We start from the raw sequence: 24,814 nt of genomic DNA, 5'->3' as shown, positions 1-24,814 counted from the left end.
ACTAGGATTGCAGTCTCTACTTTTTTCTGTTTTCCATTTGCTTGGTAAATTTTCTTCCAACCCTTTATTTTGAGCCCATGTGTGTCTTTGCACATGAGATGGGTTTCCTGAAGACAGCATATGGATGAGTCTTGGCTTTTTATCCAGCTTGCCATTCTGTGCCTTTTAACTGGGGCATTTAGCCCATTTACGTTTAGGGTTAGTATTGTTATGTGTGAATTTGATCCTGTTATCATGATGCTAGTTGGTTATTTTGCAGACTTGTTTATGTGGTTGCTTCACAGTATCACTGGTCCGCATACTTCAGTGTGTTTTTGTAGTGGCTGGTAATGGTTTTGCCTTTCCATATTTAATGCTTCCTTCAAGAGTTCTTGCAAGGCAAGCCTGTTGGTGACAAATTCCCTAAGCATTTGCTTGTCTGAAAAGGATCTTATTTCTCCTTCACTTATAAAGTTAGTTTGGTTGAATATAAAATTCCGGGTTTGAAATTCTTAATAATGTTGAGTATTGGCCCTCAATCTCTTTTGGCTTGTAGAGTTTCTGCTGAGAGGTCCGCTGTTAGTCAGATGGGTTTCCCTTTGTAGGTGACCTGGCCTTTCTCTCTGGCTGCCCTTAACATTTTTTCTTTCATTTCAACCTGGAGAAACTGATGATTATGTGTCTTGTGGTTGATCTTCTCATACAGTATCTTACTGGGGTTCTTTGTATTTTCTGAATTTGAAAGTTGGCCTATCTCGCTAGGTTGAGAAAGTTCTCCTGAATGATATCCTAAAGTATGTTTTCCAACTTGGTTCCATTCTCCCATCTTTTTCAGGTACCCAGTCAGTTGTAAGTTTGGTCTCTTCATAATCTCATATTTTTTGGAGGTTTTGTTTATTCCTTTTCATTCTTTTGTCTCTATTCTTGTCTGCCTATCTTAATTCAGGAAGACAGTCTTCAAGCTCTGAGATTCTTTCCTCCATTTGGTCTATTCTGCTACTGATACTTGTGGCTGCACTGTGAAGTTCTTGTGTTGTGTTTTTCAGCTCCATCAAGTTGGTTATGTTCCTCTCTAAACCAGCTATTATGGCTATCAGCTCCTGTAGTTTTATCACATTTCTTAGCTTCTTTGTATTGGATTACAACATGCTCCTTTAGCTTGGCGAAGTTCATTATTAGCCACCTTCTGAAGCCTACTTCTGTCAAATCAGGCGTTTTAGCCTCAGCACAGTTCTGTGTCCTTGCTGGAGAGGTGTTTGCAGTCACGTGGAGGAGAAAAGGCACGCTGGCTTTTTCAGTTTTCAGGATCTTTGCATTGATTCTTTCTCATCTTTATAGGCTTATCTACCTTTGTCTTTGAGGTCTCTAACCCTATCCCTAACCTTTGAATGAGGTTTTTGTGGGGTCTTTTTTGTTGATGTTGTTGTTTTCTGTTTTTCTTTTAACAGGCCATTCTACCGTAGGGCTGTTGCGGTTTGCTGGAGGTCCACTCCAGATGCCAGTTGCCTCATTTCTCCCATACCTGGAGGTATAGCCAGTGAACACTGTGAAACAGCAAAGATGGCAGCCAGCTCCTTCCTCTGGAAGCGCCGTCCTAGCGGTTACTGACCTGTTGCTGGCCCACACCCACCTGTAGGAGGTGGCTGGAGACCCCTATTGGGAGGACTCACCCAGTCAGGAGAACAGGATCAGGGATCTGGCTGCTTTTTGGTAGAGCTGATGTGCTGCACTAGAGGTGGGGGTCCCTTCCTCGTCTGGACTGCCTGTATTCTCCAAAGCTGGCAGGCTGGAGCAGGTGAGTTGACTGAACTGAGGCCTCCCCTCTTCCTAGGAACTTGGACCCATCTAAGGCAGACTCCAATTCACTGCCATTGGCTGGCTAGGATTCCAAGCCAGTGGGTCTTACATTGTGAGGTGACATGGAAGCGGAGCCTGCAGAATGATGCCATTTGGCTCCCTGGATTCAGCCCCTTTCCTAGGGATATGTACGGACAGATTTCTTGTCTTGCCAGGGATCCCAGAGCCGGAGTATGTAAAACTCTTGGGTCTCTGTGTATGCCTGAGCGGCTGCTCTGCTGAGACTCCAAACAGCTCTGTGCATTGGACCCTAGGCCCTGGTGGCATGGGCTCATGAAGGGATCTGATACACGGGTTGTAAAGGTCCATGGGAGAAGCATGGTTTCCCAGGCAGGGTCGCACAATCATTCATGGCTTCCCCTGGCTGGGGGTGGGGGTTCCTTTGGCTCCATACTGTTCCCAGGTGGGGCCCTGCTCTCCACCCCTGGTTTACTTTGTTCTCTGTGGGTTGTGTTGTTTGCCTAGTCAGTCCCAATGTGAAAATCTGAGCATTTCAGCTGAAAGTGTTGAATTCACTTGCCCCTTTTTGTTCCTCTCTGTGAGAGCTATGGACCGTGGCTTTTCTAATCGGCCATCTTGGATTCATCTCCTCTCTTTTTACATTTACATTTTAAATAGTCCTGCCATCCTATATTAATTTATAATCTTCTATGTCTTGAGCAAATAAAGAAGTAATCTGCTTAAAATGATAATGCAAAAACTAAGGTTTACATGGCATGTGCATGTGAAACCAATAATGCAGCAATAAAACCTCTAAGCACTACTCAGCCATATTATGTCTTACAAAATGCAAAATGTAGAGCAAGCTATAGAATGGGCAGAGCCAAGAGGACATTTAGAAAGAAAAAATCAGTCCAAGGTTCCCTTGAGACGTAATTCCACAATAAGAGTACATTTCTTAAAGACAATCAATAATTTGTAAAGTAAATTCAGGTTTGAAAAAAGAATTATATAATTTTCTAATCCAGGAACACCGAATGGCTATGCCAATGGAGACCCACCATATAGGGAGGTCAGAGAAGCCGGGATGATGGCTTGAAGGAGTGAAGAAAGCTTATGAGATGTCTTGACAGCCTGAAGAAGTAGATACTTTGTCCACAGTGGGACAAAAATCATCTTAAATCACAGAGCTAGGGAGGGAGGTGGGGGGGAGCGATGCAGAGAAAGAGGGGCTGGGAGATGGGAGCGTTCTCAGCCTTTCTCTTACTAAAGGTGTCCAAGCAATATTGTGCATGTAAAAAACTATTAAAAAGGTGAATCTTTTAACTGACCTTTATGATTTTCACATATAAACTAGGTATAAAGCTAATGCAAAAGAAACAGTCCACCTTGTTGAGTGAGCCTAAAACGAAGGTTCTAGCACTACAATGCCTAGCGCAGCTGGATGGGAGGACATAAATGATGAAGGTCATGACACCACCAGCTGATATCGTCCCAACAGCCCTAGGAAGCAGCTACTATGATTATCTCCTTTTCAGATTAGAAAATGAAGGCACATAATCAGTAAACATTTGCTGGATGATGGAATGAAACTGACAGAGGAAAAAGCTGAAGTAATCTGCCCAGAGGCAAAGAGCTACGAGAAGCTAGGTCTCTAGCTGGTCCCTTCTCACCTTTACACTAAAACCCAGAAACAAGAACCACCACCCAAACAATGCCACGAGGACAGAGGAGGTACACTATGGTCCACAAAGTTGGAGAAAGTTTAGTCAAGGCCAAAGCAGCTTCCATCACCTGCAAGATTTCCTAAGTCTCTAATACAATCTCTAAGTCTCCATTGTATTAGTGACAAGAGTTTCTCGTACGTATTTTGCCATACAATCTTCTTTTTAGTTTTAGAGCACCTCAAAGAACTAATAATGTTCCATGGAACAGACACTGGAAAAAGACGATCTGGGACACCAGCCATGGTGATATTCCACGCACTCCCCCTCATAAAGTAAGCGCAGGCTACAGCGACTAGAACGGGCAGCTGGACATTACCTGCACAAAGAGGTAGATCAAGAGGCAGCACAAAGCTTGAAACGGGCTTTCGACAGCCTGCAGTTCTTCTCTTGAGGAGGAAAGGTTGAAACAGGCGAGGAGTGTGTCCAAGCGCCGAACCTGCATTTCTGGCTCTTGATTCAGCCATAATATTTTCAAACTAGGCGTTCCCCCTAGTTAGGAAAAAAAGTCCATTAACTATTGTTCTTTGCAGCACAGAGTTATAATATGCTCCTTGTAGAAATACAGTGAAAGGAAACAAATCTCGTCCCTTCCTGATGTAAAACGAACTAGGAAGTAAACATGATCAGATTCCTGTTTTTTTAAACGCCCAAACCTAAAGGGCTGGCATACGTACGTTTCAACGAAAACATTCCTTCTTTTTTTAATGACTAAATTGTGAGGGATACTGCACTTCCAACCGTTAAGAATGTTTTCAGAGCATCTTTCAAATGCACTGTCTGAAGGATACAACAAGGCACTGCCGCCCTGCAGTATCACAGCTCTGATGGGGCACTTGGATGAAACGCCATCCATCTACCCCCTTAGTTTGCTCTCTTACTCTCCTAAATTAATGGTTTTCAACCCTTCATGTGGAAAAGAATCAACTGTAGAGATTATTTTAAAAAATGCATTTTCCTGGGATCTATATGCAGAAACTCTGATTTGATTTGACAGGTATGGGTGCCTGGAAGTCTGCATTTTCACAACCCAGAAGGCAATCTGTGAACCCCAGGCTTTGGAAAGCACTTTCCTAAAACTATTAAACAAACAGAAATTCCTAAAATGTAATTTTTAGTGTTTCACTTCTATATTTTATATATACGTTTAAATTATTAAAATCAAAAGAAAAAAGCCCTTACTCATTTACTTAAGCCACGACAAATGACGACGACTTACGCAGAGTTGCAGATGCAGGTGCAGCTCTGCTTCCACACTGAGAAACAGAAAGGTGCCGTTCATAAGGTCAGACTTGTTCATCTGTGACTGGCGAGATGGCCTCCCTTGCTATCCACAGCTGTGATTTTCTGTGAGGGCCACTTGACAATAAAATATATGCCAAAAGCTCAAAGCTGGCTGGGATCTAAATGTCCCTTTTGTTTACTAAGGAAACAGAACCTACTAACCAAATGGCTTCAGAGTCAAATGACCTAAAAAAGGAAATTCTTCTCTTTCTTTTCTTACGTTTCCCACGATGGCAGTGATTACCCTCAGGGGTATATTTCCCGCCATCAGAAGTGAAACAACTCAACAAAACTCACTTGAATTCCAAAATGGCTGAAGTATTCCCTCCACCTGATAAGCTTTTTTTCTCTAAAGAGAAAGAAAACGCTAAAGATAATTAGCCAACACAAAACAACCCTATGGCAGTAGTACTTCAGAGATGAGTCCGAGACAACCACAAGTGTCAGTAATTGCTTCTTAGAAACATACTTTCAGGAGAATAATCAACTCAGGCAACGTGTGCAGCCTCGGGACTGTGGAATACAGTGCAGCAATTCCTCAAGAGTCTAGACACAGAAATACCATTTGACCCAGCAATCCCATTACTAGGTATATACCCAAAGGTATAAATCTTTCTACCATAAAGACACATGCACATATATGTTTACTGCGGCACTATTCACAATAACAAAGACTTGGAACCAAAACAAATGCCCATCAATGATAGACTGGATAAACAAAATGTGGCACATACACACCACAGAATACTATGCAGCCATAAAAAAGAATGAGTTCATGTCCTTTGCAGGGACATGGATGAAGCTGGAAACCCTAATTCTCAGCTAACTCGCACAAGAACAGAAAACCAAACACCGCATGTTCTCACTCGTAAGTGGAAGCTGAACAATGAGAGCACATGGACACAGGGAGGGGAACAACACACACCAGGTCCTGTTAGGGGGTCGGGGGCAAGGGAAGGGAGAGCATTAGGACAAATACCTAATGCATATGGGGCTTAAAACCTAGATGATGGGCTGATAGGTGCAGCAAGCCACTATGGCACATGTATACCTCTGTAACAATCCTACAAGTTCTGCACATGTATCCCAGAACTCAAATTTAAAAAAAAAACAAAAATACTCAAAAAACCCTGACTACGCACATGCAAAGTGAATCTTTAGATGAGCAACTTCAAAAGCCTATTTATAATAAGCAAAAAAATTCATTCATATATAAACAGAATACATTTACATCTCAATCCATCAAACTCTATACTTATATGGATAAGTATTCTAATTTCACGCTTGCAAAAATGACATCATTACACCACTCCCATCTGGTGCATTCAACAATGAAAGTGGCTATAAAAAGTAGTAAATGCAAAATTTAACCCTTGTGACTCTAATGTGAATTTGTTAACACATTTGACAAAGCTTCACACTATTTTTTACAAGTTGGTGAAAAACCACTTTCAAGATTTTAACCGATTTATGTTGATCTGCGATGGTCGGGGTGGTTTCAGACACTGGCAGCCACATAAGCAGAGCCTCCACCAAGGCCAGGCACAGGTACACCCACACACCAGCTTCCTTAAGTGCATGTGCACACACACACACACGCACACACCCAGCTTTCTTAAGTGCATGTGCACACACACACACACACCCCAGCTTCCTTTTACCACTCACAGAAGCCTCCAAGACTTGTTGAGACTTTCTTGACTGACCTGTATGCAACAAGGGTCAGATGAAAACCTTCAACAATGTATGTAAGAGGAGGTGAACAAGAAAGCCACTGCAACTGTTTGATAGCAAATGACAGACTGAATCAAATACGTGGTCTTTTTTTCATGAAATGCATGACTTACCCTCATTTCATTTTGTAAAATAGTCTTCTAAAATATACTGCAATTCTGGTAAATCAAATGTGTATAACCAAGAAATACTAAGCTTTCTGATTGTTGAACACCACTTTAAAAAGGTCCTTCAAGATAGACAAATTACCAATTAGATGTGTGCATTAGTTTTCCTAGGTTTCTAAAATAAGGATATGCTTAAAGTAACTTAAACAATGACACTTACAAGAGAAAAAAAGCTATCAGCACTTTGAAAATGAAGAATTGACAAATCTACAATTCTGGAGACTGAAAAGGCAATTTCAAATGCTTGCCTTTGGTGTGGGCCAAGACTCCCACCCAAAGAATGGAGAATGTCAGGAAAGTGAGTAAGAGGAGTGAGAGCAGTGTGCTGGGAAAGGGTAGACACACATGCACAGATCAAGGACCTTCACGAGCTGGGTTTGAGAAATGGAAGCTAAACTGCGTTATCAGAAACATCATCTTCCATGATATATTGTAAAGGAAATGAAATGTAGTATCCTGTAGACATGCTCCCACACGCACACATGGGAAGAAGTGTAGTATATACGTCCTGTAGACATGCTCCCACACGCACACATGGAAAGGAAGTGCAGTATATATGTCCTGTAGACATGCACCCACATGCACACATATAAAGGAAGTGCAGTACATACATCCTGTAGACATGCTCCCACACGCACACATGGAAAGGAAGTGCAGTATATATGTCCTGTAGACATGCTTCCACATGCACACATATAAAGGAAGTGCAGTATATACATCCTGTAGACATGCTCCCACACGCACACATGGAAAGGAAGTGCAGTATATATGTCCTGTAGACATGCTCCCACATGCACACATATAAAGGAAGTGTAGTATATACGTCCTGTAGACATGCTCCCACATGCACACATGGAAAGGAAGTGTAGTATATATGTCCTGTAGACATGCTCCCACATGCACACATATAAAGGAAGTGCAGTATATACGTCCTGTAGACATGCTCCCACACGCACACATGGAAAGGAAGTGCAGTATATATGTCCTGTAGACATGCTCCCACATGCACACATATAAAGGAAGTGTAGTATATACGTCCTGTAGACATGCTCCCACACGCACATATATAAAGGAAGTGTAGTATATACATCCTGTAGACATGCTCCCACACCCACACATATAGAGGAAGTGTAGTATATATATGTCCTGTAGACATGCTCCCACACGCACACATATAAAGATGGGGCTCATACGCTGGGCAGTGGCTCACACCTGTAACCCCAACATTTTGGGAGGCAGAAGCGGATGGATCACTTGAGGCCAGGAATTTGACACCAGCCTGGCCAAGAAGGCGAAACGCCAGTCTCTACTAAAAATACAAAAATTAGGGTGTGGTGGCATGTGCCTGTAGTCCCAGCTACTCAGGACGCGGAGGTTGCAGTGAGCTGAGATTGTGCCACTGCACTCCAGTCTGGGCAACAGAGCGAGACTCTGTCTCAAAAAAAAAAAAAAAAAAAAAAAAAAAAAGATGAGGCCCACAGAAATACACACATGTAAATAAGCTCCCTGAATAAAACAAACCAGTGTCTTGGTCCATCTGAGATGCTACGGAAAACACCATAAATGAAGTAGCTTGTAACAGCAGAAAATTTCTGGAGGCTGGAAGTCCAAGATCAAGGTGCCAGCATGGTTGGTTTCTGGTGAGGCCCTGCTTCCTGGTTCACAGACAGCACACGGCACCTTCAGACCGAACAAGGGGCCTCTTTTATAAGGGCAGGAATCGCATCTAATCACCTCTTTCCCTCCCAAAGGCCCAACTCCAAATACCATCACATTAGTGATTAAGTTTTCAACACAGGAATTCCGCAGGGGGCGGGGTGGGGGGGTTACAAACATTCAAACCATAGCACCCAGGAATGAGATTTCTTTTTCTGCTCCCTGGCTGGTTAATTTTGATTATTTCCCCTTCCTAATTTTTAACTAATTTCTATAGTTTTTTCCTGCACTTCCACTTTGTTGAAAAATACTTGTGATTTCCTTTTATTTCTACAATTCAGGAAAGCCAACATTAAATCACACGTGCTGTCAGAGGAAAAAGCCTTTAAAAAAGAAAAAGAACATGGGCCACTATATTGAAAAAGTCACTGAAAATGTAGCACTCATGAGATTACCCTAATTAAAACTGTCTTAGAAGAACAACGAAAATCAGGTATGGGTGTCATTTGGGAAAAACCGGCTCTAATGGTGCGACAAGAACCTTTTGCAGGTTTTCCTGACAGGTGGAAGAGGAGGGCCCATCGGCAGGATCTCACTTTTTTTTTTGAGACGGAGTCTTGCTGTTGTCGCCCGGGCCGGAGTGCAATGGCATGATCTCAGCTCACTGCAACCTCCGCCTCCAGGGTTCCAGCAATTCTCCTGCCTCAGCCTACTGAGTAGCTGAGATTACAGGTGCCTGCCACCACACCCGGCTAATTTTTGTATTTTTAGTAGAGACGGGGTTTCACCATATTGGCCAGGCTGGTCTCAAACTCCTGACCTCAGGTGACCCACCTGCCATGGCCTCCCAAAGTGCTGGGATTACAGGCGTGACCCCCACCCCGCCCGGCTGATCTCACTGTTTTTAATCGTATCTTGTATTCTGTGAATACTTGTGACAGGAAATTGGTTGCTCTGTTTTCCATTTTCGTTTAAAATCATTTGGCAATATTCCTCATAGATACTGAAAAGCATTTTAAATTTAAAATAGTCTATTTTTAATTATCGCTAATGCAAGTGTAAATAAAGAGTCATCCATTGAAATAACCTGGAATAAAAATTCAGTAATAGTTGTGGAAACCAGTGTGTTTGAGACGTGGCCCTCCGTGTAAAAGTTCAAATCCTATGTCCAGAGTAACAGCTGTGGAAATGAGTGTGTCAGAGATGTGGCCCTCCGTGTAAAAGTTCAAATCCAATTTCTAGAGTAATAGCTGTGAAAAAGAGTGTGTCTGAGACGTGGCCCTCCATGTAAAAATTCAAATCCTACGTCCAGAGTAACAGCTGTGGAAATGAGTGTGTCTGAGACGTGGCCCTCCGTGTAAAAGTTCAAATCCTACGTCCAGAGTAACAGCTGTGGAAATGAGTGGGTCTGAGACGTGGCCCTCCGTGTAAAAGCTCAAATCCTACGTCCAGAGTAACAGCTGTGGAAATGAGTGTGTCTGAGACGTGGCCCTCCGTGTAAAAGCTCAAATCCTACGTCCAGAGTAACAGCTGTGGAAATGAGTGTGTCTGAGACGTGGCCCTCCGTGTAAAAGTTCAAATCCTATGTCCAGCATAACAGCTGTGGAAATGAGTGTGTCCGAGACGTGGCCCTCCGTGTAAAAATTCAAATATCCAATTTCTAGAGCAACAGCTGTGGAAATGAGTGTGTTTGAGACGTGGCCCTCTGTGTGAAAGTTCAAATCCTATGTCCATAGTAACAGCTGTGGAAATGAGTGTGTCTGAGACGTGGCCCTCCGTGTAAAAGTTCAAATCCTACGTCCAGAGTAACAGCTGTGGAAATGAGTGTGTCTGAGACGTAGCCCTCCGTGTAAAAGTTCAAATCCAATTTCTAGAGCAACAGCTGTGGAAATGAGTGTGTCTGAGACGTGGCCCTCCGTGTAAAAGTTCAAATCCAATTTCTACAGTAATAGCTGTGGAAAAGAGTGTGTTTGAAACGTGGCCCTCCGTGTAAAAATTCAAATCCTACGTCCAGAGTAACAGCTGTGGAAATGAGTGTGTCTGAGACGTGGCCCTCCGTGTGAAAGTTCAAATCCAATTTCTAGAGTAATAGCTGTGGAAATGAGTGTGTATGAGACGTGGCCCTCCATGTGAAAGTTCAAATCCAATTTCTAGAGTAACAGCTGTGGAAAAGAGTGTGTTTGAAACGTGGCCCTCCGTGTAAAAATTCAAATCCTACGTCCAGAGTAACAACTGTGGAAATGAGTGTGTCTGAGACGTGGCCCTCCGTGTGAAAGTTCAAATCCAATTTCTAGAGTAACAGCTGTGGAAATGAGTGTGTCTGAGACGTGGCCCTCCGTGTGAAAGTTCAAATCCAATTTCTAGAGTAACAGCTGTGGAAATGAGTGTGTCTGAGACGTGGCCCTCCGTGTGAAAGTTCAAATCCAATTTCTAGAGTAACAGCTGTGGAAATGAGTGTGTCTGAGACGTGGCCCTCCGTGTGAAAGTTCAAATCCAATTTCTAGAGTAACAGCTGTGGAAATGAGTGTGTCTGAGACGTGGCCCTCCGTGTGAAAGTTCAAATCCAATTTCTAGAGTAACAGCTGTGGAAATGAGTGTGTCTGAGACGTGGCCCTCCGTGTGAAAGTTCAAATCCAATTTCTAGAGTAACAGCTGTGGAAATGAGTGTGTCTGAGACGTGGCCCTCCGTGTGAAAGTTCAAATCCAATTTCTAGAGTAACAGCTGTGGAAATGAGTGTGTCTGAGACGTGGCCCTCCGTGTGAAAGTTCAAATCCAATTTCTAGAGTAACAGCTGTGGAAATGAGTGTGTCTGAGACGTGGCCATCCGTGTGAAAGTTCAAATCCAATTTCTAGAGTAACAGCTGTGGAAATGAGTGTGTCTGAGACGTGGCCCTCCGTGTGAAAGTTCAAATCCAATTTCTAGAGTAACAGCTGTGGAAATGAGTGTGTCTGAGACGTGGCCCTCCGTGTGAAAGTTCAAATCCAATTTCTAGAGTAACAGCTGTGGAAATGAGTGTGTCTGAGACGTGGCCCTCCGTGTGAAAGTTCAAATCCAATTTCTAGAGTAACAGCTGTGGAAATGAGTGTGTCTGAGACGTGGCCCTCCGTGTGAAAGTTCAAATCCAATTTCTAGAGTAACAGCTGTGGAAATGAGTGTGTCTGAGACGTGGCCATCCGTGTGAAAGTTCAAATCCAATTTCTAGAGTAACAGCTGTGGAAATGAGTGTGTCTGAGACGTGGCCCTCCGTGTGAAAGTTCAAATCCAATTTCTAGAGTAATAGCTGTGGAAATGAGTGTTTGAGACGTGGCCCTCCGTGTGAAAGTTCAAATCCAATTTCTAGAGTAACAGCTGTGGAAATGAGTGTGTCTGAGACGTGGCCCTCCGTGTGAAAGTTCAAATCCTATGTCCAGAGTAACAGCTGTGGAAATGAGTGTGTTTGAGACATGGCCCTCCGTGTGAAAGTTCAAATCCAATTTCTAGAGTAATAGCTGTGGAAATGAGTGTGTCTGAGACGTGGCCCTCCGTGTACGGCACAGGCTTCTGGAGTTCCTTCCAGAAGAGAACCCAACGTGTGGTCCACGGTGCTACACACACGCTTTCCCACTCCCAGAGTGCAACAGAGGATGTTTTCACAAGCTCTGAAGTAGTCTCTCTAATACACAATTTCTGGAATTTAATAAAACATTATATAGAGTGGCCCTTAAAATTAACTCTTGACACAATAACGAATAGTCAAATGTTCTCTTTAATTCAAACAATGGAGAGCGATGTAATAGTCATTTTCCATATTATATTTGGAAAGATACTATAAGATGAAAATTACATATATAATAAAACATTTTTGGAAAATTATTTTGGCTATCCTTTAAAAAAATGCTGCTTAACATAAAAACAAATGTCAATGCATTTTAATTATGTTTCTGTGATAAGTACTTTTAAGGTTTTAGTCTACGATTGATTGATTAACAGAATAAGCACTCCCTACAATAGCTTTTCTTAACTTCTCTCTCAATACAATTCCATGTATTTAAAAACCATTTATAGTGCTCAGATCCATACTTGGTAAATTACAGGTTCATGTGATAGAGAATAATAGCAACACCAGAGAATTGAATGTATATGAAAATGGAATAGCAAAACTGTGGGAAAATATTTGTTCTGTGAAACAATGATGTGAGCCACTAAAAATAAACTCTGAAGCTTAGCCTCCTCTTCCTTAACTGTTTGTATGTAGAACCCTACCCCGACACTTGTACATTCCTGACCTGTTTCAGATACTACGAACTCACAGAAAGAAAGGCTGTTCTTTGGATATACTTCAGCTAATCTGTAGGTGAACTTTGTTTTTCCTTACCTCTCATTAAGTTTTAAGATACTACTCATGAAAATATAACCTTTTTTCCAGTTAAAATAACCCTCCTTTATCTTCTCTTTCTGGTTCCAGAACTCATCAAAATATACTTTCAGTGGTGGGGAAAAGATAAGATTGTTGATTCCAGCAGAATATCAAGAATCTATCCTGCTAAACTTCATGGACGTCTACCAAGCAACAACTAGATGTCAGGCACTGGGGCTGTGGCAGCAACATGCCCTGACCACGGCCATCCTTCTGTCTCTTTTCTCTCCCCACTGCTGTGGACCTGGACCAGGGTGGTGGAGAAAGAGGCAGAGCACCGCCGCAGATGGTCCAGGGTAAACCTGCCACAGCATCTTCCTTCCATTATTTTAGGACTTTATTAGATGAATACATTAATCATGAGCCAAGAGTTTAAATAAAAACTAGTATTTGTGCAGTTCTGGTAAAAGATGCTTTCCATAACTGATCCATTCTTAGACTTTTATCATAGAATGGAAAGATCTGTGGTTCATTTAAAGAAAGGCTGTCTGTACCTGGAACAGTCATCTGCAGTGGCCTGACGAGGTCCGGGTGCCTCAGTGGATTCCCAGGATATACAAACCACTCCTTGACAGCCGGGCAGGTGCTGGCAACATCTGAAGAAAAAGAGTTGGGTCAGTAGATGTGCAAGAGCACGCGTCGCCAAGCTCACAGTGTCACAGACCCAGCTCTGCCCAGGTGGCCAATTCAAAGTCCATAAATAGGTGAGCTCTCAAATCCAAGGTGACTAAGTAACCTTAGTTATCCAACAATTAATTTCTTATCCTCCAATCTGAAGGTAACCTGTTCACTCCATCAAGAACCATACTCTGTGGAACCGACAAAATCCTCAAGATAATCTGGGTAAGTAAACAATAATATGGGAGAGAGAGTTTACCATGTTAATGACTCCTACCATGTCCTTCCTCCCTAACCCCCTCACACTGTTCCAGAAAACACATAAAGAAAACTACTGGAATTTGACAGTCAACACGGATACAGTTCTTTAAAGCAAGACCAGGTAAAGAAGACAGTGGGTGTAGCTGAGGAACTCTAAAGGGAGGAGGTCAGCAGAGAGCAGGTGCTTACAGGGGAAGGGAAGAAGAGGTGGTGTCCCTAGATGCCAGACATTCCAGCACAAACATGATCATCAGTCAGACAGCTGGTCAAGTTGGGCAGAGGGCTTCGATGCGGGGCAGAGAGAGGCGGTGGGCTGGATCTAGGGCTGGGGGAAGCAGGCCTCGATGAAGAGAAGAAGAGGGGGCACTTTTCTATAAAAGAGCTGAGAAATGAAGTGGAGAGATGTTCCCTTAAAGTAGAAGAAAAAGACAAAAACAGGAATCAAAGATGAAGAAAGAGAGTATCAATCCAGGGAGCCCCACCTGCATTTCACAGCAGTTCTAGGAGAGAACTGAGACAACAGAGATTTGCTAAACACAGGATAAAGAGAACACCTCAAAACCTTCTAAGAAAAAAAAAGTCAGCAAAAAAGGAACATGAATCACTCCAGCACTGGACTTTGCACTCGGCATTATCAGCACCTGTGATGCCACAGGACCGTGGCGGTGGCTGTGATGAAGGAGAGTTGCTGAGCAGGGGACCGTGGCGGTGGCTGTGATGGAGCCACTGGGCAGGGGACCGTGGTGGTGGCTGTGATGGAGAGTTACTGAGCAGGGGACCGTGGCGGTGGCTGTGATGGAGCCACTGGGCAGGGGACCGTGGTGGTGGGCGCTTGCGAATGGGCAGAGCCACCGACCTGCCTTCCTGCCGTCAACACCAGAACTGAAGAAAGGGTTCTAGTGACTGCATTCATGTGATGGACGATGGGTGGGGCCAGATTGTTATCCCAGGCAGAAGGGAAACAACCCTCTATCACGCCAATTTTCTGCCCACAGGCACTGTCCAGATTGTATCCTAGTGAGGGAGGTAGTCCTCACATGAGGACACAGAGACTGGAGATCAAGACTACTGAGGCCACGATCTGCAGGACAGAGCACCAGAGAGCAGGGCAGCGTGCAGACCCAAGTGCTCTTTAGCCTCCGGCTGAAGAGAGAGCTGTCAGGTTTAGGGTAAGACTCAGAGAAGCCAGGCAAGGTCCTGGGGCTGACCAACCAATGGAGCTTGCACGGGGCTTGAAGACAGCGGAGTGTCCACCACCAGCAAACATGAAGAGGCCTCGTCCTACACCTCGGGCACTCTGGTGACAGCCCGGGAGGCCCTGTCTTAGGAGTAGGCCTGTGCTAGCGGTAAAGTGAAAGCCACAACGGACACAGCCTAATAAAGTTTAAAGGTAAGTCTCGGAAGGAGCAGGCAGAGCAACTGCCTGACAGAACAAAACTCAACACTCTTCTTAGTATCCAAAATGTTCTAGCATCCAATCAAAAAACGCTAGACGTGAAAGTAAGCAAAACTATGTGGACCCTGTGGGAGGAAGTCAATAAATGGCCCAGAGGAAGAGGCAAAAGAGACTGAGAAAGACAAAATCTTATTTTAAAAATGCTCATCTCTTCCAAATTTGATAGGAAATATCAACCCATAGATTTAGGAAGCTCAAGAATCCCATGAAGGGAGCAGAGTGAACCTTACTTAAAATCCAGCAAACAGGAGAGGAATTGTAAAGACAGCCAGAGGAAAAAAAGCCATGATACACATGGGGAACAATGATAAAGATGAGCCTTGTTGTCTCATAAGAAAGTACACAAGCCAGGAGAAAATACAGAACTACCTAAAATTCTATATGCAGCAAAACTGTACCCCCCCAAACAAAGATGAAATACAGTCCCGCAGGGCATAACAATAATCCGGTTAGTGACGGACTGCATACACATTCCTGGTGACGCCTTGAGGATCCTGACCCCGTGGAGTCCTAGACTAAATTTGTGTGCTTCTGTCTGAGTTTTTAACAAAGAAGTTTAAAAAAATTAAAAATTTCTAAAGTATGAATTCAGGAGGTAGAGTTAAAAAATTTTCCAATAGAAAAAGGCTTATACAATGACGTAAAGAATTTTTTGTCCAGTTGTATAATGTATTTGTATTTTAAGTTAGGTGTTAATTACAAAAGAGTCAAAAAGTTAAATAAATTTAAGTTTATAAAGTAAAAAAGTTAGAGTAAGGTTAATTTATTGTTGAGGAAAGAAATATTTTTTATGAATGTATGATAGCCCTAAGTGTGCAGTATGTATAAAGCCTACAGCAGTGTATGGTCGTGTCCTGGCTTCCCATTCACTCTCCACTCACTCACTGGAGTCACTGGAGCAGCCACGTGTGCAGTGTGTATAAAGCCTACAGCAGTGTACGATCATGTCCTGGCCTTCCCATTCACTCTCCATTCGCTCACCCAGCGGACTCATCAGAGCAGCCCGTGTGTGCAGTGTGTATAAAGCCTACAGCCGTGTATGGTCATGTCCTGGCTTCCCACACACTCCCCACTCGCTCATGGACTCACGAGAGCAGCCCGTGTGTGCAGTGTGTATAAAGTCTACAGCAGTGTACGATCATGTCCTGGCTTTCCCATTCACTCTCCACTCGCTCACCAGCCTCACCAAAGCAGCCTGCGTGTGCAGTGTGTATAAAGCCTACAGCCGTGTATGGTCATGTCCTGGCTTCCCACTCACTCCCCACTCACTCATGGACTCACGAGAGCAGCCTGTGTGTGCAGTGTGTATAAAGTCTATAATTTAAAGTGGGTATTGGCAAACTACCAGCCCATGGATCAAATCTGCCTGCTTTTATACAGTCTGAAAACTAATAATGTTTTTCATATTTTTTTAATAGTTGGAAAAAAATGTTTTTAAGAATATTTTGTGACTCCTGAGAATTATACTTTCTAAAATTCAAGTTTTGGCCTGGTGCGGTAACTTGCATCTGTAATCCCAACACTTTGGGATGTTGAGGTGGGAGGAGCGCTTGAGGTCAGGAGTTTGAGACCAGCCTAGGTAACACAGCGAGATCCTATCTCTTCAAAAAAAATTTTTTTTTAATTAGCTGGGTGTGGTGGCGCATGACTGTCATCTCAGTTACTCAAGAGGCTGAGGCAAGAGGACCCCTTCAGCCTTGGAGCTGAAGGCTGCAGTGAACTGTGATGGTGCCACTGCACTCCAGCCTGGGCAACAGAGTGAGACTCTGTCTCTGAAAAATAAATCAATCAATAAAATAAAATTCAAGTTCTGTCACATGGGAACATTGAATAAAGGCTTCCTGGCACACAGCCACACTCATTCCTGCACATGTTGTCTCTGGTTGTTCTTGCACTACAATAGCAGGATTGGGTAGTTGTGACAGGGACTGTGGAGGGAGCCCTCAAAACCTATAATATTTATTATTATCTGACCCTTCACAGAAAAAGTGTGCCAACCCCAATTTAAAAGTGTTAAAATCATGTATTATAGGGTTTAAAACATACGCATAATCTCCAAACGTTACATATTGGTTACATACTGTATGCTGCTATTTATATAACATTCTCAAATGAACAAGAACATAGAGATGAAAAACAGACTAACAGTTGCCAGAGGACAGGAATGGGGGGAAGAAAGATTGCCAGGACATAGGGGCATATGGAGGGAGTGCTAACAAACCAGTTCCGTATCTTGGCTGTGGTGGTGGTTGCAGGATCTTTGCACGGACCTACACACCCACACACATAACTGCATGCATGTAAAAAACGGCACAAGTGAATAAGGTCTGCAGTTTGGTTAGCACTGTACCTGATGTTAAATTTCTGGCTTTGATATTACACCACAGTTATAGTAGATGTCATCTTTGGAGGAATCTGAGTGAAGGGTACATGGGAATCTATGTACTATTCTTGCAACTTCCTGTGAATTTGTAATTATTTCAAATTTAAAATATATATATATGTATAAGACATAAAACAACAATAGCAAAAATGTTGGGGAAAATGAAAATACACAGTTATAAGGTTTTTATATTGCAAGTAACATGGTATATTATTCGATAGTAAACGGTGATGTTAAAGATATTAAAAGTAATTGCAAAAACTGCAATTACTTTTGTGCCAATCTAACAGACCCCCAGATCAACCACTTTTTTTTTTTTCTTTTGAGACTAAGTCTCGCTCTTGTCCCCAGGCTGGAGTGCAATGGCATGACCTTGGCTCACTGCAACCTCTGCCTCCTGGGCTCAAGCAATTCTCCTACCTTAGCCTCCCGAGTAGCTGGGATTACAGGCGCCTGCCAACACGCCCAGCTAATTTTTATGTTTTTAGTAGAGACAGGGTTTCACCATGTTGGCCAGCCTGGTCTCAAACTCCTGACCTCAGGTGATCTGCCCACCTCAGCCTCCCAAAGTGCTGAGATTACAGGCATGAGCTACCACGTTCAGCCAACCACTTTTTTTTTTTTAAATGGTAAATCTAGTAATCCAAATGAGTGCACAACAACACAATACTAAAAATTATTAAACTAATCCAAAAGAAGTAAGAAAATGAGAAAATAAGGTGGGGGGAAAAAGAACAAAGAGTAAAATGGAAGAGTGAGCCCTAATTACGCCAGAAGTTACATTCAGTGTGAACATTCCAATTAAAAGAAAGAGACTGTGACACTGGACGTGCCGTCTTTAAAACAGATGCACTTTAAATGTTAAGAAATAGTTTAAAAGTAAAAGGATAGAAAAAAACACATCATGCAAACATTAATAGTAAGAATACTGGAGTGACTATATTACAATAAAACGAAGACAACTTTAGGACAAGGAGTATTACCATGTTTTTAAAAGTGAACTCTCCTATTAAAAGGGTTGATTCATTAAGAAACATAACAGTCCTCAGTATATATGCACCTAACAACAGTTTCAAAATACCTACAGCAAAAACTGACAGAACAGAAGGAATAAATAAACAAATCCACAGTAAGAGCTGGAGTTTTTAACTGTTTTCTCTCAGGAACTAAGAACAAGTAGACAGAAACTCAGTAAAAGACTTGAATAACCTTATTAGCACTACTGACTTCTACAGAACACTCTACTCCACAACTGTAAAATACACATTTTCAAATACAAATGGGATCATAAACTAAGTCAAACACATAACATAGAGTACAGTTCATTATCATCATATATAAAACAGCAAAAACAGCATTTTATTTTCACATATTAATAATGTAAACTTCACGTAGAAAGCCAAAAAGTTGAGGGAGAAAGAACTAAATATTAACCATGAAGACAAGTTCAATGTGAATGTTTTTTCCTGTTTATGTGGTTATCTAATAAAGTTATCCACTTGGTCGTAAATACATTACATTAACAAAGTATGAAATTTAGGTTAGTGAAGTTTACATAGTTTAATTTAATGAAAGAGTCTGAAAATAACTCCAATATTGTGATTTAATGTAAAAACGTTTTCATGAGGAAGATCTCTTTTTTCCATCATTAGAGTCAATGTGCAAATATCCATGTTAAGAAAGAATGTGGGTGGAGAGCACCTAAGAAAAAGAAATTTTAAAAAATGATTTAAATATGTGCAAAAATCACAAGCATTCTTATACACCAGTAACAGACAAACAGAGAGCCAAATCATGAATGAACTCCCATTCACAATAGCTTCAAAGAGAATAAAATACCTAGGAATCCAACTTACAAGGGATGTAAAGGACCTCTTCAAGGAGAACTACAAACCACTGCTCAGTGAAATAAAAGAGGACACAAACAAATGGAAGAACATTCCATGCTCATGGATAGGAAGAATCAATATTGTGAAAATGGCCATACTGCCCAAAGTAATTTATAGATTCAATGCCATCCCCATCAAGCTACCAATGACTTTCTTCACAGAATTGGAAAAAACCGCCTTAAAGTTCATATGGAACCAAAAAAGATCCCGCATTGCCAAGACAATCCTAAGTCAAAAGAACAAAGCTGGAGGCATCATGCTACCTGACTTCAAACTACACTACAAGGCCACAGTAACCAAAACAGCATGGTACTGGTACCAAAACAGAGATATAGACCAATGGAACAGAACAGAGTCCTCAGAAATAATACCACACATCTACAGCCATCTAATCTTTGACAAACCTGACAAAAACAAGAAATGGGGAAAGGATTCCCTATTTAATAAATGGTGCTGGGAAAATTGGCTAGCCATAAGCAGAAAGCTGAAACTGGATCCTTTCCTTACTCCTTATATGAAAATTAATTCAAGATGGATTAGAGACTTAAATGTTAGACCTAATACCATAAAAACCCTAGAAGAAAACCTAGGTAATACCATTCAGGACATAGGCATGGGCAAGGACTTCATGTCTAAAACACCAAAAGCAACGGCAGCAAAAGCCAAAATTGACAAATGGGATCTAATTAAACTAAAGAGCTTCTGCACAGCAAAAGAAACTACCATCAGAGTGAACAGGCAACCTACAGAATGGGAGAACATTTTTGCAATCTACTCATCTGACAAAGGGCTAATATCCAGAACCTACAAAGAACTCAAACAAATTTACAAGAAAAAAACAAACAACCCCATCAAAAAGTGGGCAAAGGATATGAACAGACATTTCTCAAAAGAAGACATTCATACAGCCAACAGACACATGAAAAAATGCTCATCATCACTGGCCATCAGAGAAAAGCAAATCAAAACCACAATGAGATACCATCTCACACCAGTTAGAATGGCAATCATTAAAAAGTCAGGAAACAACAGGTGCTGGAGAGGATGTGGAGAAATAGGAACACTTTTACACTGTTGGTGGGATTGTAAACTAGTTCAACCATTATGGAAAACAGTATGGCGATTCCTCAAGGATCTAGAACTAGAAGTACCATATGACCCAGCCATCCCATTACTATATGACCCAGCCATCCCATTACTGGGTATATACCCAAAGGATTATAAATCATGCTGCTATAAAGACACATGCACACGTATGTTTATTGAGGCACTATTCACAATAGCAAAGACTTGGAATCAACCCAAATGTCCATCAGTGACAGACTGGATTAAGAAAATGTGGCACATATACACCATGGAATACTATGCAGCCATAAAAAAGGATGAGTTCATGTCCTTTGTAGGGACATGAATGCAGCTGGAAACCATCATTCTCAGCAAACTATCGCAAGAACAGAAAACCAAACACCGCATATTCTCACTCATAGGTGGGAATTGAACATTGAGATCACTTGGACATGGGAAGTGGAACATCACGTACCGGGGCCTATTGTGGGGAGAGGGGAGGAGGGGGGGGATGGCACTGGGAGTTATACCTGATGTAAATGACGAGTCGAAGGGTGCTGACGAGTTAACAGGTGCAGCACACCAACATGGCACATGTATACATATGTAACAAACCTGCACATTGTGCACATGTACCCTAGAACTTAAAGTATAATAATAAAAAAAAATGATTTAAGTAACATTTGGCTCCAGAGTCCGTTATTAAATCAGCTTAAACATCTTTCTTCTGTCCGCTTCCTTAGGCCACAGGGGTAAACTCTCGCAGTATGTATGGGAGAAAGCAGTGCACGCTGGGTGGTGCTACAGGAACCTAACAAAAGCTGGATTAAATAACCCCACTACCCCTGAGCCCCATCATCCAAAAATAATAATGATGACTTTTCCATCTGATGATTCTATCAGCACTTTTAGATCATGTAAATGTTCACTTTCTGGAACAACAGAGTAAGGTTAATATTGACACGTTTGGAAATAATGACGTTTAGGCAAATGGACCACTTTCACCGGTATTCTACTCCTTCTCTCTCTCATCCTGGTAATAGTGTGTAGACCATGTTTCTTATCAACACACTCTCAAATCAGACTGTAAAGTACCTGTCAAAGGTCTCTGTTTAAAAAAACAAGGCCTTACTGAAATAGGAGGTCACTAAATGCATTCAGCATCTCTGGTTTCTAATATGAAGTGTTCTTCCACACTCCTGATTCTCCCCAAAACTATTCCAAACGGTGAGTTATGGGACCTTCACTAACTTTCTCCTTGGGGTTAAAATTCCTCATTTTCACTGTTTGGGTGATTGACGGTCCACTCTCTACTCTTGTTGCTAAGCACATAATGGAAATATAGATGAGAAAAACACAAATTTAATTACAAAAACACCAAAGGAAAATTGTTTGTATTTAAAAACATGACATACGAGATTCTGTAAAATTATTTTATAAAAATCACATTTTGAGGGAAGACTAAGTAGACACTGTTTTCTTCTAATAATAAGTATATCCTACTCTCCCCTACAGCAGGAAAGAGTTTTCACATTTTTTAAAAAAGCATAAATCCTTTTAAGGCATAAAAATATGACACTTTATAGAAATCATGCATTCTTTTAACACATACTGATCAACTGCCTGCTAATTAGATATAGATGTCAAATGGCACTTACACTTAGTTTTTTATAGATGTCAGTGGTATTCTCAATTACAGATTTGACAGGGAAATAAAACCTATTTAATTGTCTCCATGTCCTGAAAGAATGCACTCTATTTCATGTGGCCAGTTTCTCAGAATTCAACTCCAAACAGAACCTTTCCTAAGAGGGGCCAACCAATCCTCACCTTGACAGTCCTCCAGTAAGAGTGAGTAGACCCGCTGTCGGATGGGACGGTAAATGAAGGCCTGGCTGGGTAAGGCCTGGTCAAGCTCATCTTCCAGGGTGTTGCTGCATTCAATCTCTCCACTGCTCATGATGTTGTACACCAGGTAGCTCTCTGCTTGGACGTGATGTGTTCTAGCAATCTGTTTGAAATTTAAATACAACTGGATTTCTCCTTAAAAACAAGACAGTAACCTTCAAATCAAATAGACAAAGTCAATGCCTTTCATCATACGGCAGTTTTTTAAGGCCCTCAGAAATGTAATTGACACTGAAATTCATGACATCAAGTTGCCATGTTCTCTTTCCTTCGGACTACCAATTTCAAACTTTCTATTCCCCCTCCTCCGCCTCTCTCCAAACGTCTACGTCTTCTGCAGTATTTCACTGTTCTGTCTCCTGGATACCCTCCCAGTAACCGGGTGTTCACTACTTCTCACCAGTATTGCTATGAAAGGGTCTTAATCCCCTAGCCCAGTTTCTCTCCTTTCCAACCCATCCTTCACACCATTGCCACACTGTCTTTGAAAACTTTGCTACCCTTTCAAATGTACTCAAAACATTTGAAAGGCTACCACAAATCCTTCGCATAACATTCGAGGTCCCACTATGAAGCCTCAATCTCCTTTTTCTAGCCTTGTACACCATTTCACCCTCATAGAAATGGCCATAATCCAGTCTCAACAGAACATCTTCATTGTTCCTCAAGAGTACTCAATCTTCTTCTACCTTCACTTGTGCCCCATAAGAACTTACCCTACCCAGAATCTCTCTTCCACTCTTTCCCAGCCTCCCACTTTACAATCCTCTTTCCCTTTAAGGTTCGCTGATGTCACCCTCTCCTCCTCCCTTAGACAGGACCAACCTCCAGCTTGCCTTATGGAGCTCGTATCCTATTTTCCCTGTAACACAGCTGTCTGGTCTGCCTCCCTTATTAAGCTGTAAGCTGCTTAGCATTAGAAGCCGTACTGTATTCATTCACTCATTTGTTCAGAAATTGCTTCATGAGTGAAAACCACATGCCAGGCACAGGTGCTTCTCCTCTGTAATGTCAAGACAGTGCTGGCTCATGGTAGGTGCTGAGATACAAGATTTAAATTAATTCCACTTTCTCATTAAATAAGTAGTTAAAATCAGAAGGTCTATCATAGCCTAAATATATAGGTTTTACCTTCCAGTGAAGAACATTATTACTGTAAGAATAAGTTCATCTAGGTTACTATTCAAAATTTAAATCCAGTCTACTACTAAAGGCATTAAAATGTGATGCTAGGATAACCTGGATACCAGAAACTCTGAATCCTAAGTGTCTCATTTATATGTACTTAAACAGTCCTAGTTATGTTGATTCATTATTCCTAGGCTTCAGTCTTAATCTGTTCCTTACCTTCTTCCTAAAGAAAATGGGTTTAATAAAAAAGTGCCCGGCTCCCAGGACTATTGTGAGGATTAAATGAGTCAATATAAGAAAAACACTTGTCCTGAGGTGTGGCTTGCAGCTCACTGCCAATGCATGTTCTATAGGATTATAAGACTAGCCAGCCAGGCATGGTGGCTCATGCCTATAATCCCAGCACTTTGGGAGGTCGAGGCAGGTAGATCACTTGAGGTCAGGAGTTCAAGGCCAGCCTGGGCAACATGGCGAAACTCATCTCTACTAAAAAATACAAAAATTAGCTGGTCGCGGTGGAGCACGCCTATAGTCCCAGCTACTCAGGAGGCTGAGGTAGGAGAATTGCTTGAACCTGGGAGGCAGAGGATATCTTGCCACTGCACTGCAACCTGGGTGACAGTGAGACCCTGTCTCAAAGAAACAAACACTCAACTGATCTTCCAAAATGCTGACATAGAGAAGACACAGATATATGGCTATGGTTATGTGCGTACCCAGTGTAACTGCTGTGCCCACAGCCTTTCTACCTGAGCATTTTTCCAGGGTGACTATGTATAGTTGATATAGTTGAAATACATGTTGGAATTTTAGTTGCCTATTAGGGTTGGAAGATGACACTGCAAAAAATTTTTTATAGAGAAAGTGTAAGGGCAATGTAAGAAACTTCAAAACTGTTTCCAAAGATACAATTAAGTTAAATCCATGTGAACAACTCAACCCACCACTTTGCCCAGGCACTCCCTTCCTGTGAGGACTCTCCTTGACCCCGCCTTCCCCAACAAAGGCTCTTACACTGCCAAACCCCCGATGGCTTTGCCTCCACTCCCAACCCTGTGCTGCAGTAACTCTTGGAGGCCACCAGGACCTCCTCATGACTGACCCAAGTGCCTATGTCTAGTCCTATTTCACTTCTTTACCTCTGTAGCATGTGATACTCCTGTTTCTTTTCTCCTTCGCGAAACCTGCCCCCTTGGACTTTTGTGGGGATTATCCCCTCCTTATTTTTCCTCCTCTGCTCACTCCAGATCTCTCAGTGGAGTGTCCCTTAGTCTCCATCCCACATCATCTTTTACTTTACACATAAAATAGGGTAACTCCCAGATGCCTGTCTCTTGCCAGTAATAGAACTTTAGGCCCATATT

General features: G+C 42.1%; 1 protein-coding gene across 3 annotated transcripts in view; it reads right to left on the bottom strand.

The window, feature by feature from the left end:
* The window catches only part of FAM120B (family with sequence similarity 120B), an 84,886-nt gene that overhangs the window by 46,310 nt on the left and 13,762 nt on the right, over positions 1–24,814 (bottom strand). For all 3 annotated transcript variants that reach the window (XM_050787122.1, XM_050787123.1, XM_050787124.1), the window contains exons 3-5: positions 22,242–22,422; positions 13,234–13,335; positions 3,820–3,992 (exon numbers count right to left, since the gene is read on the bottom strand). In XM_050787122.1, the coding sequence (XP_050643079.1) occupies positions 3,820–3,992; positions 13,234–13,335; positions 22,242–22,422 (456 nt within the window). The remainder of the gene's footprint in view (positions 1–3,819; positions 3,993–13,233; positions 13,336–22,241; positions 22,423–24,814) is intronic.

The sequence above is a fragment of the Macaca thibetana genome, chromosome 4 (assembly GCF_024542745.1).
Source record: "Macaca thibetana thibetana isolate TM-01 chromosome 4, ASM2454274v1, whole genome shotgun sequence".
Taxonomy (NCBI): Eukaryota; Metazoa; Chordata; class Mammalia; order Primates; family Cercopithecidae; genus Macaca; species Macaca thibetana.
Note: the sequence above shows the minus strand (reverse complement) of the source record. Positions and strands in the feature narration are given on the sequence as shown.